Source organism: Vulpes vulpes, chromosome 11, assembly GCF_048418805.1.
Source record: "Vulpes vulpes isolate BD-2025 chromosome 11, VulVul3, whole genome shotgun sequence".
NCBI lineage: Eukaryota > Metazoa > Chordata > Mammalia > Carnivora > Canidae > Vulpes > Vulpes vulpes.
The window spans coordinates 64,463,392-64,476,885 of record NC_132790.1 but is presented as its reverse complement, the minus strand read 5'-3'; the positions used below and the strand labels follow the sequence as shown (position 1 = coordinate 64,476,885).

Genomic DNA, 13,494 nt, shown 5'->3' with positions numbered 1-13,494 from the left:
GTTGTATTCCCTCCCTCTTGACATTGAGCTTGGTCATGTGATTTGCTTTGGCCATTGGAATGCCAGTAGATATGACATAATCAGGACTTCAAAATCAGCTTGCAGGGATGCCTGGGTGGCTCAGCAGTTGAGTGTCTGTCTTTGGCTCAGGGCGTGATCCTGGGATCCAGGATCGAGTCCTGCATTGGGCTCCCTGCATGGAGCCTGCTTCTCCCTCTGCCTATGTCTCTGCCTCTCTCTCTGTGTCTGTCTCTCATGAATAAATGAATAAATCTTAAAAAATAAAACACAAAGTTGGCTTGCATAATGGGGCTTGCCTTCTTGGCCTTCTGTCATCTTCAACACAAGAACATACTCTGGCTCACTTGTTAATCCAAGGAAGATGCAAAGCATGTGGGGAATAGACAGAGACCCTCCACCAATCCTCACAGCCACCACAGAATGAGATAAAGCCACTCCAGCCCACAAGCAGATGTCCGAGAATAAATAATTGCTGTTTTAAGACACTGAATTTTCAGACCGCTGTTAGACAAAGCACCCATACGGCTTCCAGTATAGAAAGAGAAAAATTGTTTTAAATCTCTAAGAAGGGACCTCAGGATTTTGCAAGTGAAATGTGAATAGGAGAGAGAATCCAAAACAGAGTTCACAAACGCTGATGCCTATAGTGGTTAAGCAAGTAAGAATCACCAAAAAATCATATAGCATGTAGCATACATCAGGCACTGTTCTAAGTGTTTGACATATGTCAATTCATTTAATCCTCATAATGATTACTTGAACGATGTACTATTGTTATCTCCGTTTTGTTATCTCCGTTTTATTGGGACAAAACTGTAGTACAGAAAAGTTAAGAAACTTGCTCAAGTCACCTAGGTTGTAAATGATGGAGCTAAGTTTTGAGTCCAGGTTGTCTTCAAAAAACAGGAGGAAGCAGGGGGAGTGTGGTTCTCTAGACAGGCATCAACATGTTCAGTGGTTTGTCACCATGTGGGATCGAGAGCATTCTGATCCTTTGAGAGGAGCCAAAAATCCAGATTTTTGACAATCTCCCTATTTTTAAATATTTTACATCTTCAAATGTTTGATTTTTTTTAACACCAAGAAGATTAAGCCTATGTAGTTCAGGCTCAACAAATCAGATTTAAAACTAAATTCGGCTATGATCTGCCCATTTGCACCCACTGATCCACGCTTAGCAGAAGAGTCTTCTTTGGGTGGCAAATGTCCACCACCTATATCTCAAGAGTTTTTCTAATGTCTTGGAAAATGGCTTCAAAAGTTTTGTCTCCACTGCTATGATGAAGCAAGTAACTATAGCACTTTCACATTACCCTTACCTTTGTGTCTTTATTCCAGCCCCACATTCTCCCAGACTTTTCAGGTCTTTAAAATCACCATGATTTGGGCTCTGCCTACACCCATTTTCTTCCATTTCTAGGGCTTCTATCAGTATCCATCAAGGATATTAAAGAAGCCTCCTGAGTGCTCCTGGAGCACCATATACCCACCCTTACCAAAAAGTAAGTTCACTTGCATTTTATCAGCTTTGTCACCTAGATGTATCTCTTACTGGGCTGGGATCCCAGAGGGTAGGGTAGGACTGCTTTGTCCACAATTCCTAACACATAGTAGGTACTGAGAAAATGGTCATTCGATGAAAGAAGAAATGCACAAACAAAAGAACAGATATACAGACATTGCAAATGTTATTTCCATTGATTCTGTTACAGACATACACACACACATAGGCAAGTACCTAGATAAAGCGAGTGCACGATTAACTCTTTCTTCAAGGCCTAATGTGCCCAGGGCCTTCCAAGTCATCCAGAACTTGAATGCATCTGGTCTCCTGCTGCATTGGATAGACTTGTCTCCAGTGTCGTAGCTGACATCATAGAATTTATCCTGCTGGAAGAGGTAAGATGCCTTGGCAGAATAGCATTTCTTAAGAAGGTCCTTTTAAAAAGAAAGAAAAAAAAAAGGAAGGAAGGAAGGAAGGAAAAAAGGAAGAAAGAAAGAAAGAAAGAAAGAAAGAAAGAAAGAAAGACTGTAAGACTGTCCATTTTTAGAATGATTTCAAAAACACACCCACAAACAAAACCTGTAGGATGTTCTACTACCTTGTGCCAAAGCACCTGTTCTCACTCTATGACTGCCCTGCATAGGAAGCAATATGTGTTAACTTTCAGACACAGGTTACCATTTTTGTTTGAAAAGGAAACAAAAAAAAAAAAAAAACCTCCGAGTTGAGAATGCCAAGTGCATCTTCACAATCTTATTGATGAGTATTTGGAAGCTTGGAGGTGACCTTGGCAACACCTGTACAATACCAAGGTGGATCAGTTTCTCAAGATGAAAGAAATCTATCTATAACTCACTCAAACCTCTATATTGGAAAAAAAATACCTAATGTATTGAACACACTTAATATAATTTCATAGGCAAGAAACTATGCATTTATATCTCCTTCCTTTTAAGTTATATCCATGTTGACAAGCCCAGAAGTGAAAACAACCCAGGGATTAAAAAAAAAAACAAAACTGAAGAAAGAACTGTGGAAGAGTTCAGCAAGAGCCAGCAAGTTATGATCCCCACAAATATCAGCTGCAATTCCAAAGTGGTTTGGGGGTTGGTTTTGCAACCAAATTCAATTCTCATTTACTGACTGGTTACCTCTCTCTAAGCAGTGGGTAACAATTTACTCTGTTTACTACCATTCTAGATTCTTCACCTTGACCTCTAAATTTTTAGAATTTAAACCTGTTGCCTTCAAAGTTACCTGGTATCTACAGAATCCCAGATTTCCTAACCCATCCTTCATAGTCCTCCAATTGTCTGAGCATCTTCATTGCTACAGAATACCTAGTAAAACCCTCTGCTTCCCCAACATAACCAGACTACTCAATGTCCCTTAACCACTAGATCATGCCCCATCTGCATCTTTGCTCACACCATTTGCTTGACCTCACTTTTATTTTAATATAATATTTAACACATTCAAAAAATACATATGGAGTACTTACAAGTTCTGAAGTTTACTAAAAGTTTAATAAAGTCTTTCCTCTTTATCTAGATCTTCCCTTCCTTTGGGAATCTCAAGTTATGCTTTCCCTTCAGCATCTTCCCTGCCCATCTCATTGGACTCACTTCTCCCTTTTATATTTGGATGCCTCTGCTGGCTTTGCTCCTGTGCTGCTGGTACTCAACATGCAGTCTGTGTAGATTCTTTCTTTATGTTGCCAAGCAAGTTCTTGAGGGCAGGAATCATTTCCTATTCATGTCCATACCGATAGAGCTTAACACTGTATTGGGCATAGAGGACCCTCCCTAAGCAATTAGGGTGATGATACCACTCCCCGTATTCCACACTTCCCTAACATTCTCCTGACATGTAGTATGAACAGAATAAACACAGATATATGAGCTTCTCATTTGGCACATCTCCTAAGTCTTAATGATATGAAAGGATCAGTGCTGTACAGGAAGCTATCAGAGAAACTCCCCAGTGGTCACAGAGGTCCTATAAAATGATCTCCTCTAAACAGAGAGGGTATTCACTTGACTAATCAATGTGGTACATTCCAAATGAAAGCAGGCACTTGCTGTCTTGATAGTAACATTATCTTGTGTGGACACTAATATGTATATAATGTGTTCCACTAGCAGAATGCATGATTTTATGCTGTGTAAAAAATTATAGACCAATTATAATCAAGAACTCCAAAATTCCACTCAACCAGCATCCAAAATAAATAGCATAAAATAATAGCTAAAGGAATACTTGTAAGTCCTTAGTTTTGCTCTGATATATATTGTTGGTAGACACAGGGGAAGAAGAGATGGCTCTGATTTCCACATTAAGGTATAAAGAGCCCCTTACTCTTTAACCTTTTTTTAAATTTTATTTTATTCATGAAAGACACAGAGAGAGGCGCAGAGACACAGGCAGAGGGAGAAGCAGGCTCCACACAGAGAGCCCGATATGGGACTCGATCCCAGGTCTCCAGGATCACACCCTGCGCCGAAGGCAGCGCTAAACCGCTGGGCCACCCAGGGATTCCCTACTCTTTAATCTTTAACTCTATCAGCAATCCTCAGCTGTGATCACAGCTGCCACCATTCCATCTCCCTACCCTCAAAGGTCAGAAAATTTGGTTATTATTTCCATAGCAACTGCAGCCTGACCATATATTATAACATTAAAAGGCCACTGCAGGAATCCTTGGGTGGCTCAGGGGTTTGCCACCTGCCTTTGGCCCAGGGGGTGATCCTGGAGTCCTAGGATCGAGTCCCACACTCCCTACATGGAGCCTGCTTCTCCCTCTGCTTGTGTCTTTGCCTCTTCTCTCTCTCCCTTTCTCTCTGTGTGTCTCTCATGAATAAATAAATAAAATCTTTTAAAAAAAGGCCACTGCATACATTTTAGGGACAAAGCATGCACATACACTCTTATACTTGCATCATGACTATAAATTTACTTCCATCAACCATGAAAGACTCAAAAAAAAAAAAAAACTCCCAAACAGATGAACTTTGGACACATCTTGGGAAAGTTTCAGTGCCTCAGGCTAGTGATTGAAAAGGAGAGGAAGCCTATCCATTATCAGGAGATGAATTGCATCATCATAGGCAAATGGAGAAGAGAAGAGCCAAAAAAGCATAGAGCAGAATGAGTGATTGTCCTGTAGTCGCGACACCATTAATTTCGTTACACTGAAAAAAATTCTCCTGCCTTGGGAAGCTTTCATAAAGAACAACTGGAGGCTTGGGATTCACTTTATTGAAAATAAATGAAAACTTTCACCACAAAGTTCCTGTTTTGCATTTTAGTTTACATCCTTGTGTTAAAATGGATGAGATGTCTTTAGTTTTAAGATACACATCTAGTATGAGAAGATGCTCAGATCTCCAGAGAAAAGAGCATTTTGGAATACGTAGAATAAAAGTTAATGTTTTTGAAAACAATTAGTCATTATTGTATCATCAAAGAGAAACACCCTGTTTATCTTGCTCATCTTTACAATCTTAATGCTAGCAGGACTATAAATACTAGTTATGTGATTTCCAGGGACATGGATGCAATGAGAATACCAATTGGTTTATATTGTGATGCCATCTCAAACAGTTCTCAGGAATTAGTAGCTATTGTATTATCGCACTCACACAGTGGCAAGTGAAAGAAATGCAATCAAAGTAGCTTAAGTGAAAAGGGGAATTTTTTGGTAGGCTTATATATTTAAAAGTCTAGTCATAGACAATATTCAGGCATTGGTGAATCTAGTATCATATCTGGAATTTGTCTTTTTCCTCTTGTTCTCTTTTGTATTGGCCTCTTCCCCAAGGCAGAAAGCTGATAAGAAGCATCCAAAGAAGCTCTGTTTGGAGAGAGAAGGGGAATGGAGAAGAGACAGCCTCTGCCCGTGATGTCACTGAAGCAGAGAAGGCCTGTTGGCCTCCCAATCTCACTCTCTTGTCTAAACGTCCTGTTGCCAAACTGAACAGGGAGCCAATTGGCAAGGGAGTCTGGGAAATGTGGTTTGTAGGAGTTGGGCCCCTTTCAGAGCCAAGCAGAGGAAGGCTGAAGAATGAATTACACAGCAAAGGGAAACAAGCAAATGGCAAGCATGCTGCATGAGTACAGAAACCACAACTTCCCTTTTCACTGTTCGGCTCACAGCACTTAATGTAGCACATGAGAGTAATCACCAGAGCTAGAATTAATGGAGTTTTTGCTGTGTGTCAGGTACTGGATATGCATGAACTCATTAAATCTCCAAACAGCCCAATGAGGTAAGTTCTGTTATTTTTGTCAATGCTATTGTCCATGTGACAAAACTCCAACATGGTGAGGTTCAGTTAATTACCCAAGATCACGTAGCCACTAGGTGGTGGAGCTGGATTTCAAACCAGGGCGTTGGGATTAAGAACCTGAACTCTATCCATGACACTCCAGTCTTTCTACAGTGGGCCCTTAAGTACATGTGGAAGAGTGCTCCAGCAATGCTCATTAAGAGACTTCAGAGAGCCAGGTAAAATGGGAGATGGCCTATCAAGAACACATTGAAATAGAGATCAAAGTAACTATAGTCCTGTTGCAGATCCTTACTCTGTTCCTGTAAGTATGACCTCTGTTTTACTAGCAGTGGCATCTTGTTTATAAAACATTTTTATAGGTTTCTAAATACTTGCAATTGTTGTGATATTTAAGGTCATCACTACTACAAGTACATAATGAACCCGGTAGGTTGCATGTTTTCCTTGTTGATGAGTCAAGCCATTTTTTTAAATTTTCATAGGCTAGAACAAATGCTACCTCCTTTTGCCCAGGAGTCAGTGACTACCTGGGCCTACTTAAGTCCTCACTCCTTGCAATCACGTTTTTCAGCTTAGCAAAAGAAAGCTACCCCAAATGCTTCCCATATGGCTCTTTCCATATTCTGTCCCATATAATTATTTATATGTAAGACATTGTCTAAATGCCTTAGGAAAGTGGTATACTCATCATCTCTGTACTAATTAATTCATTACAAAATTATGTACTGAGGACCTGTTATATAACAAGCACTATAAGAAGCCTGGGCATACAACCCGTAGAGGTACTAAGCATCTCAGCTAACATTTGTTGATTGCATGCGCAAAACTAAATTTAGGCTATAAATAGCAGAAAGGCTTGGTTGTCATCAAAATGCAAAAGTGAATTTTAAAAATGATCATATCTTCTGATCTTGGCTTTATTGATGAATTGCACAAACACTGAGAGGCTTAGTATATGCCAAAAGCTGTGCTTGGCACTGGACATGTAACAGTAAAAAAGAAAATCGCTATCCCTAAGAGTTTAAGATGGAGAGAGTGATAGGAAAACAGTTACAGGATGGTGCTAGAATAGGGGTAGGAACACGGGAATGTGAAGGCAGGTCAACTTTCATTAACTTGGAGACATTAGAATAGGGCTGCTCGGGAGAAGAAATGTGTTACTAAGAGCTGAAAGATGGGGAGCAGCTGGGTAGAAGAGAAGGTAGAATTAATTCAGTATGACTTGGGCTAATTAACCAGGAAGGGCAGAGCTGGGAAGGCTGGAAAGGTAAAGAGTAGCCAGGTCACCATGCTCTTAAGTGCCACAATAAGAATGACTGGCCATGGAATTTTCCCAGGCTTGTACAGATATTTCAACTTAAACTTCATTACTGAACTGGTGGAATAAAGTGAGAATCAGCAGATGTGGGAGTCTGCTTTTGATTTAGTCACCTGGTGTCAGAGCTCAAAGCAAGTTCACTCAACATCTTGGCCTTCATTTTTCTCATCAACGTAAAGGAGACAGTGATACTTGTTCTACCTGCCATTACAGGAGTACTGTGAAAATCTAATGAAGAAATGTCAACCAGGAACACCTCTCAGTCTTTGGCCAAAATCCTGCTCCTCACTTCCTTTCTCTGACATATTCCCATACCGGTGATTACTTCTCTCCCCAAGCAAGCTGAAGAACAAGATGCCAGCTCCCGACGTCTTCATTGTGTATGAAATGAGCATATTATACCTCTCACCCTCCTCCCCTTTTAATGGTATGTGTCTGTAGCTATACAGACAAGTTGATAGATTATGTTAAGGCTATTAAGAGAAATCTTAGAGCGATAGGAAGAACTGTCCATGGTCTTCATCCTCCAAGTGGAGATAAGCCTTAACCTTGCTTAAGCTCTTACACTTGATGGCTTTCGGAGATACTGTGGATCTTTACAAGTGAAAAACAGACAGTAAGGGATGGGGTAGGGGAGAAGGAAGGAAAGGAAAAAAGATGACATAAAGATATCTCTTCAAGGAGAGATTTCAAGTCTTAAAGTACAGGTCAATCCCAGTTATGCCCCAGTTATCTGTTTTTATGGGTGTGTTTGAAACCTGTGGAAAAAAAAATAATAATAAAAATAAAAAATAAAAAAATAAAAAATAAAAAAGAAACCTGTGGAAACCAGACTGCTCAGTTTCTCCTCCAACACACCAAGGTTCTCGTCCTAGCACACACCCTCAGGAATCATTGACATTTTTTTGTCTAAATAGCTTTCGATCTACAAAGTAGGAAGGTGAGAATATATCCTCATTTCCTTCAGTGGAATGTCCATCCACTACTTTTGACTCTCTCTGTTTTCCCTTCAGTCGCACAAATGTTTCCTTTCTGACTTTCGAGGGTATAGAGCATTTTATTAATCCTTGTGGCAGGACTTAGATCTGGTCATCAAAATCACTGGCAACAGGAAAATTTTTGCATTTGCCTTCATCAGAGTCCCGACTCCATCCCTCTGTGCTATGCACCTTCCACTGGACTCCCCTAGTCTCGGACAGTCACTGAATGACAGACACTGAATGGGTGTGTTTGTTTCATACACTCAACTCTGCTGTAAGCTCTGCTCATTGTTGGGAATTGAACTGTAATCAGTTAGATCTCAGCTTTCTGGGCTTCTACACACAGTTTTTCTGCATTTTGCCCTAATCACATTCATCTATAATCCAAAGCAGGTACCCTTTCATTTGCAGATTCTTTGGATAGACATCTTTCATTTTTCTCATGGTATGCCTTTGATCCTTTCTTTTTGGATTGATTTATTTAATTTATTTTCTTTCTGTTGCATGAAGCTTTTTCACTGGCTGTCAGAGCAGAAAATTGTTAAAAATCATCTGGTGTTGCATCCTGCTTGAGAGAAAGCTTATTATTTTTAATGAATGGCCACAGATTTTTTTCCCCAAACTCCCCAGTAGATCGGGGTTCTTATTTGCCTTTTCCTTTGTCATCTGAAGGCTAGTTTCAGACACGTTGTGCCTCACAGGCCACCTCAGTATGTGCAGAAGGTTCACACCCAGACCTAGAGGCTTCTGTTTGCAGCTCTGAATCATTTTTTGATCAATTGATTCAGCCCTCTTTCTTATTCCATTCAAGCATTTTCCAGACGTTAGTTATCACCCCTAGATCAACCTCTGCCTAGGTCTTCAATTAATTCTCCAATTCTCACTCCCCTCTGTCATGTGTATTTTCTGGAAGGTGTTAGGTATGGAAGTTTGCTTGTATTTAAGATGCTTGCGCTTGAATTCCTGAAGAATTGGGTGAACAATCTGCCCTCCTGTCTTCTACCACGTGGTGAATCATTTGAGCCTGTTGGCCTACCCACAACGAGGTGGGAGGGGTGGTCCCCTTTCCCAGGGGTGGGGCCAGTGAGGCCAGAAACTCCCTAGTTTTCTTGATAAGGTTTCTACATTACTATCACTGTGAACCATTAAAAGATCAGCAGGGCCAAATCACCTGGACATCATCTGTCAAAACCACTAATTATCCTGGAATAGCTGGGCACTTAGTGTTAATAACAAAGCTCCACTTCTCCTTCCACAAAGCCTCCTGGAAGATTCCAGAAAGTTTTGTTAAGTGCTAGGCTTGCAGGCCTGATGGGGATTTTCAGAGAACTGAAAGAGTACTTTAGCGCCAGACTGGAGATCTGTGTTTGCTAACGAAGTGTGGCAAGTGTAAGTCTTCCATAAATATCTGTAAATATCTGTAAATATCTGTCAGAATGAGCTGATTTTAAAATGCGGAGCCTGAGCTAAAAAAAAAAAAAATTTAAAGAAATGCAACTTAATAATTTTTAAGCAGCAAGGGTGACTACAGGAGAGCAGAAAGTTGGGCTCAGTATCTTAGAGAATGTGTAAGTGCTTCTATAAATAGGCAAGAAACATTTGATAGTGCAGAGATCACTTGGCGATACCTCTGCATGCCCTACAAGCATTTAAAAATAGTGCAATTGGGCTTCTCTCTTAGGACAGATGAAGATTTTCTGATTTTCCCTAGGTAGCTATCAACATAGTTTCTCTACTAAAGATAATCTAAAGCAGTGTTTTTCAAACTTTGATTATAACCCACAGTAAGAAATTATTTGAAAATAGTAACAGTATTTACCCTAATATACATGAAACTGAAACAGGAGTTTCATGCCATTGTGCGTGTCATTACCACATGGACAGCATGCTGATATTTACTATCTGTTCTGACTCTTCATTAAAAAGGAAAATAAAAAGCTGAGGTGACTTATAATCAACTATATAACTCAAAACCAATTAGTATGGCAGTTCTTCACCCTAGCTAATATTAGAATTATCTGAAGAGGGTTTTGCTGTTGTTGTTGTTGTTGTTTTTAAATACCAATGCAGAGTCCTGACTCCAGACCATAAAGTCAGAATCTGTGGTGTAGGATAAGAGCAATGGTATTTTATTTTTCAGCTTCTCAGATGATCCTAATGTGCAGCCAGGATTGAAAACCATTGTTCCAATGGGTCTTAATCTTATGTTGAAAATTCTCGATCCAGAAGTTTCAGTGAGCATTACATTTACACTGAGTCCAGAGAATTCTGAAGTGATTTTACAAGGGCATATACACACAGTTGATTATCTAACTACTTTGTGGGCTATTATTTCCTGTTATCAAAGTTTTATTTCTGTGTGAAGAATGACTTTATCCTATGCACCTAAATAAAGAAAATATAGGTTAATATTAATAATGCTGGACTCTTAAAGCTGGGGAGGAGGAAAGTTTCAAGCTATGAAATATAAGGCCAAGGACTGTGGCCTGACTGTGATGTGTAAAACCATTTCCCCACAACCCTAATCTATTCAACTTGTTGATTTGCTCTGCTTTTGTGACATAGAACCAAAAAAAATATTGGTTTGGAGAAGCTTAATCATATCTATACATAAATTTTATTCACTCAGCTCTGGCAGGAGGAATTATCATCCTTGGTCTCCTTTCCATGACTTCCAACTATGAGTTTCTGTGATTCTCTCTGCTATCTATTTATTTATGCCCTATTTTGTTGCAAAAGAGATTTAAGGCAGCTTGCAAAAACACAATATGGTAGGGTAAGGAGAGAAAAGAAGAAGGTGAGAAAAGAGAGAGAAGGGAGGTAAGGAAGGGAAAGGAGGAGGAGAGATGAGATCAAGGCTAAAGGAAACGCCATGGGGAAATGCAATGCAACTGGAGTCATATTTGGGCACAGAAGTCATCCTGGAAGGAGGGTGAAGAGCATAGACTATTTGCCAGTTTCTTGGAACGCCTGATAATCTACACATGGCAAAAGTATCTAGTAGTCATTTGCTCTTCTGAGCTCTAAGTATTTACTCTGTTAAGTACTCCACTTTGCCCCATTGTGTCACATTTTCATTCAAATGTAAATTGAGGATAACTATACTGCATGGCAGCCCACCTCCTGGGGATAAGCATTTGTGCCATAATATTTAAGAGCAATGTCTGGAAAAAATATTCATTAATACAAGACCTATTTCTTCAGTCTAGATGAGGTCTATTTGCATCTCTCCAAAATCAGTGGGCAGATGCCTCTAGAAATGGTGTCTTTTATCTCAAACAAAATGGACACAGAGCAAGTGTGCTTCCCTGGACTGAGGCTAGAAAAGTGATTCCACACTCGGAGCACAATATTTAACAAAATCAATCGAGGTCTCCAGCTGATTGTGATGCTGTTAACAAGGGCCTGGTTCCTTCTCAAATGGAATTTTACACATTCAGCAGCAAGGCCTACATTTCTTGGAGTTGGAGCATCCTCGAGAGGTCTGGCCTCTGAGGCCTGGAGTTATAGGTAAGAGATTGATTTTATACAGGGGGAAAATGCTGTGCAGCAAGGCAATTTCTGAAACACAAGTTCCCTGCTCTTCATTGCATAAATCCCATTAAAGAGTTGCTGGAAATCATTGATAATTACCATGACCATGGGCAAGCCTACTTAAAACTGGCTTTAAAGAATAGTTTACAATAAATCAGGAAGTACTCGGTTAAATCTTTGAATAGGACTGGAGATGTAGTGGACAAAGATATTTTTTTCCCAAAGACTCATAATTAAATATAGAAATGTTCTAAAATGACAAAGATTTTTTCCATTACACAAATGGACATTTGTCCAGACTGAAGAATCTGTGCATTCACATGTAGCAACTCCTCAATTCGGACATAACAAGGAAAAAAATGTATTTACTAAGTGTCCACTATGTGGCTGGCAGCATAGTGCACACTTTGAACATTATCCCATTGATTGCATAGTAGTTCTTCACAACAAAAAGTGTCTCCATTTTACAGATAAAGTAATTGAGTTTTGGAAGAGTCCAGCAACTTGTCAAGTTACATGCAAAGTAGTCCCAAACAAAGATGGAATTTGAACACAGGTCTTACTGAGCTTTGAGGTCCAAAAGTGAATTTTTCCCCCTGAGAAATCATATTTAATCCCAGAATTTCCTAGTTCAAACTGTGGTCTCGGACACTAAGGAATGCAAAGCCCTCTTCTTTGGATGTTCTAAAGCAGAGATGAGCAAACAGTTTCTTTAAAGAACCAGAGAGTAGGGCAGCCCCAGTGGCCCAGCGGTTTAGCACCGTCTTCGGCCTCGGGTATGATCCTGGAGACCGAGGATCAAGTCCTAGGTCAGGCTCCCTGAAGAGAGCCTGCTTCCCCCTCTGCCTGTGTCTCTGCCCCTTTCTCTCTTTCTGTGCATCTCTCATGAAAAAAAAAGTAAAATCTTAAGAAAAAAAAAAAGAACCAGAGAGTAAATATTCTCAGCTTCATAAGCCATACAGTCTCTGTCACAATTACTCAACTCTGCTCTGTATGAAAGCGCCATATGGGATACTAAGACAAATAGGTATGGTTGTGTTCCAATAAGACCTTATTTATAAAAACGAATATCTAGCAGGATTTAGCCCAGGGGCCATAATTTGCAGACCCTTGTTTTAAGATACATCCAATGAGGAGATACACTCAATAAGACAACCATTTCCAAATTTGTAGAGGTAAGAAGAGTTAAACATTTATATGAAGGCTCCAATCCATTGTCTTTCATTTTCACTGAGGCAAGTTCTTAATCCCTTTTATAATAATCAGTAAATACGTTGCTTCTAAAAAAGAATATTTAATTTAAAACAAATCAGAATAAAATTGTCACAGTTTATTTTTCTTTTTGGTTTGGAAATTTTGTTTTTATGCAACTTCCATAGGAAATGGCATTTGACTATCCAGACACATAGATTTGGACAATGGTTTATAATTTCTAATTTCCTTTGTTTCTGTAACACCCCAAGAAGAGAAAAAAGTACTCTGTTATAAAACTGGTTAAGTCTGGGTTTGTTTTCTGTTTTAAGATTGTATTTTGACATTTATGGTAGGTCTTTGCTGAAATAATGCAGCAGGACGAGCTATGAATATCAGACTGGAAGCTCATATGCAAACACCAAGTAGAAGCTACAATTGATCATAGAGCAAGAAAGGAGGGCAGGATGGAGGGCAGAGAGAAGGTCTCTCTGGTAGGTCAAAGCAGAGATGAGATGACTTCTAGGATCAGTTGGTCTCTAGGTATGAGAATTGTATTTTCTAAACCAAACCCTCGTTTGATGAACTGCAAGTGTCTCAAAGGGGACTATTGGACCAAAGTATTTAGAATAGCCCTGACTACAAATCCTGGGA

The 13,494-nt window shown here is 39.7% G+C and overlaps 1 protein-coding gene across 5 annotated transcripts in view; it reads right to left on the bottom strand.

Annotated features, from left to right (window-relative positions):
* The window catches only part of GADL1 (glutamate decarboxylase like 1), a 161,997-nt gene that overhangs the window by 70,565 nt on the left and 77,938 nt on the right, over positions 1 to 13,494 (bottom strand). For all 5 annotated transcript variants that reach the window (XM_026000900.2, XM_072726622.1, XM_072726624.1 and 2 more), the window contains one exon: positions 1,760 to 1,959. In XM_026000900.2, the coding sequence (XP_025856685.1) occupies positions 1,760 to 1,959 (200 nt within the window). The remainder of the gene's footprint in view (positions 1 to 1,759; positions 1,960 to 13,494) is intronic.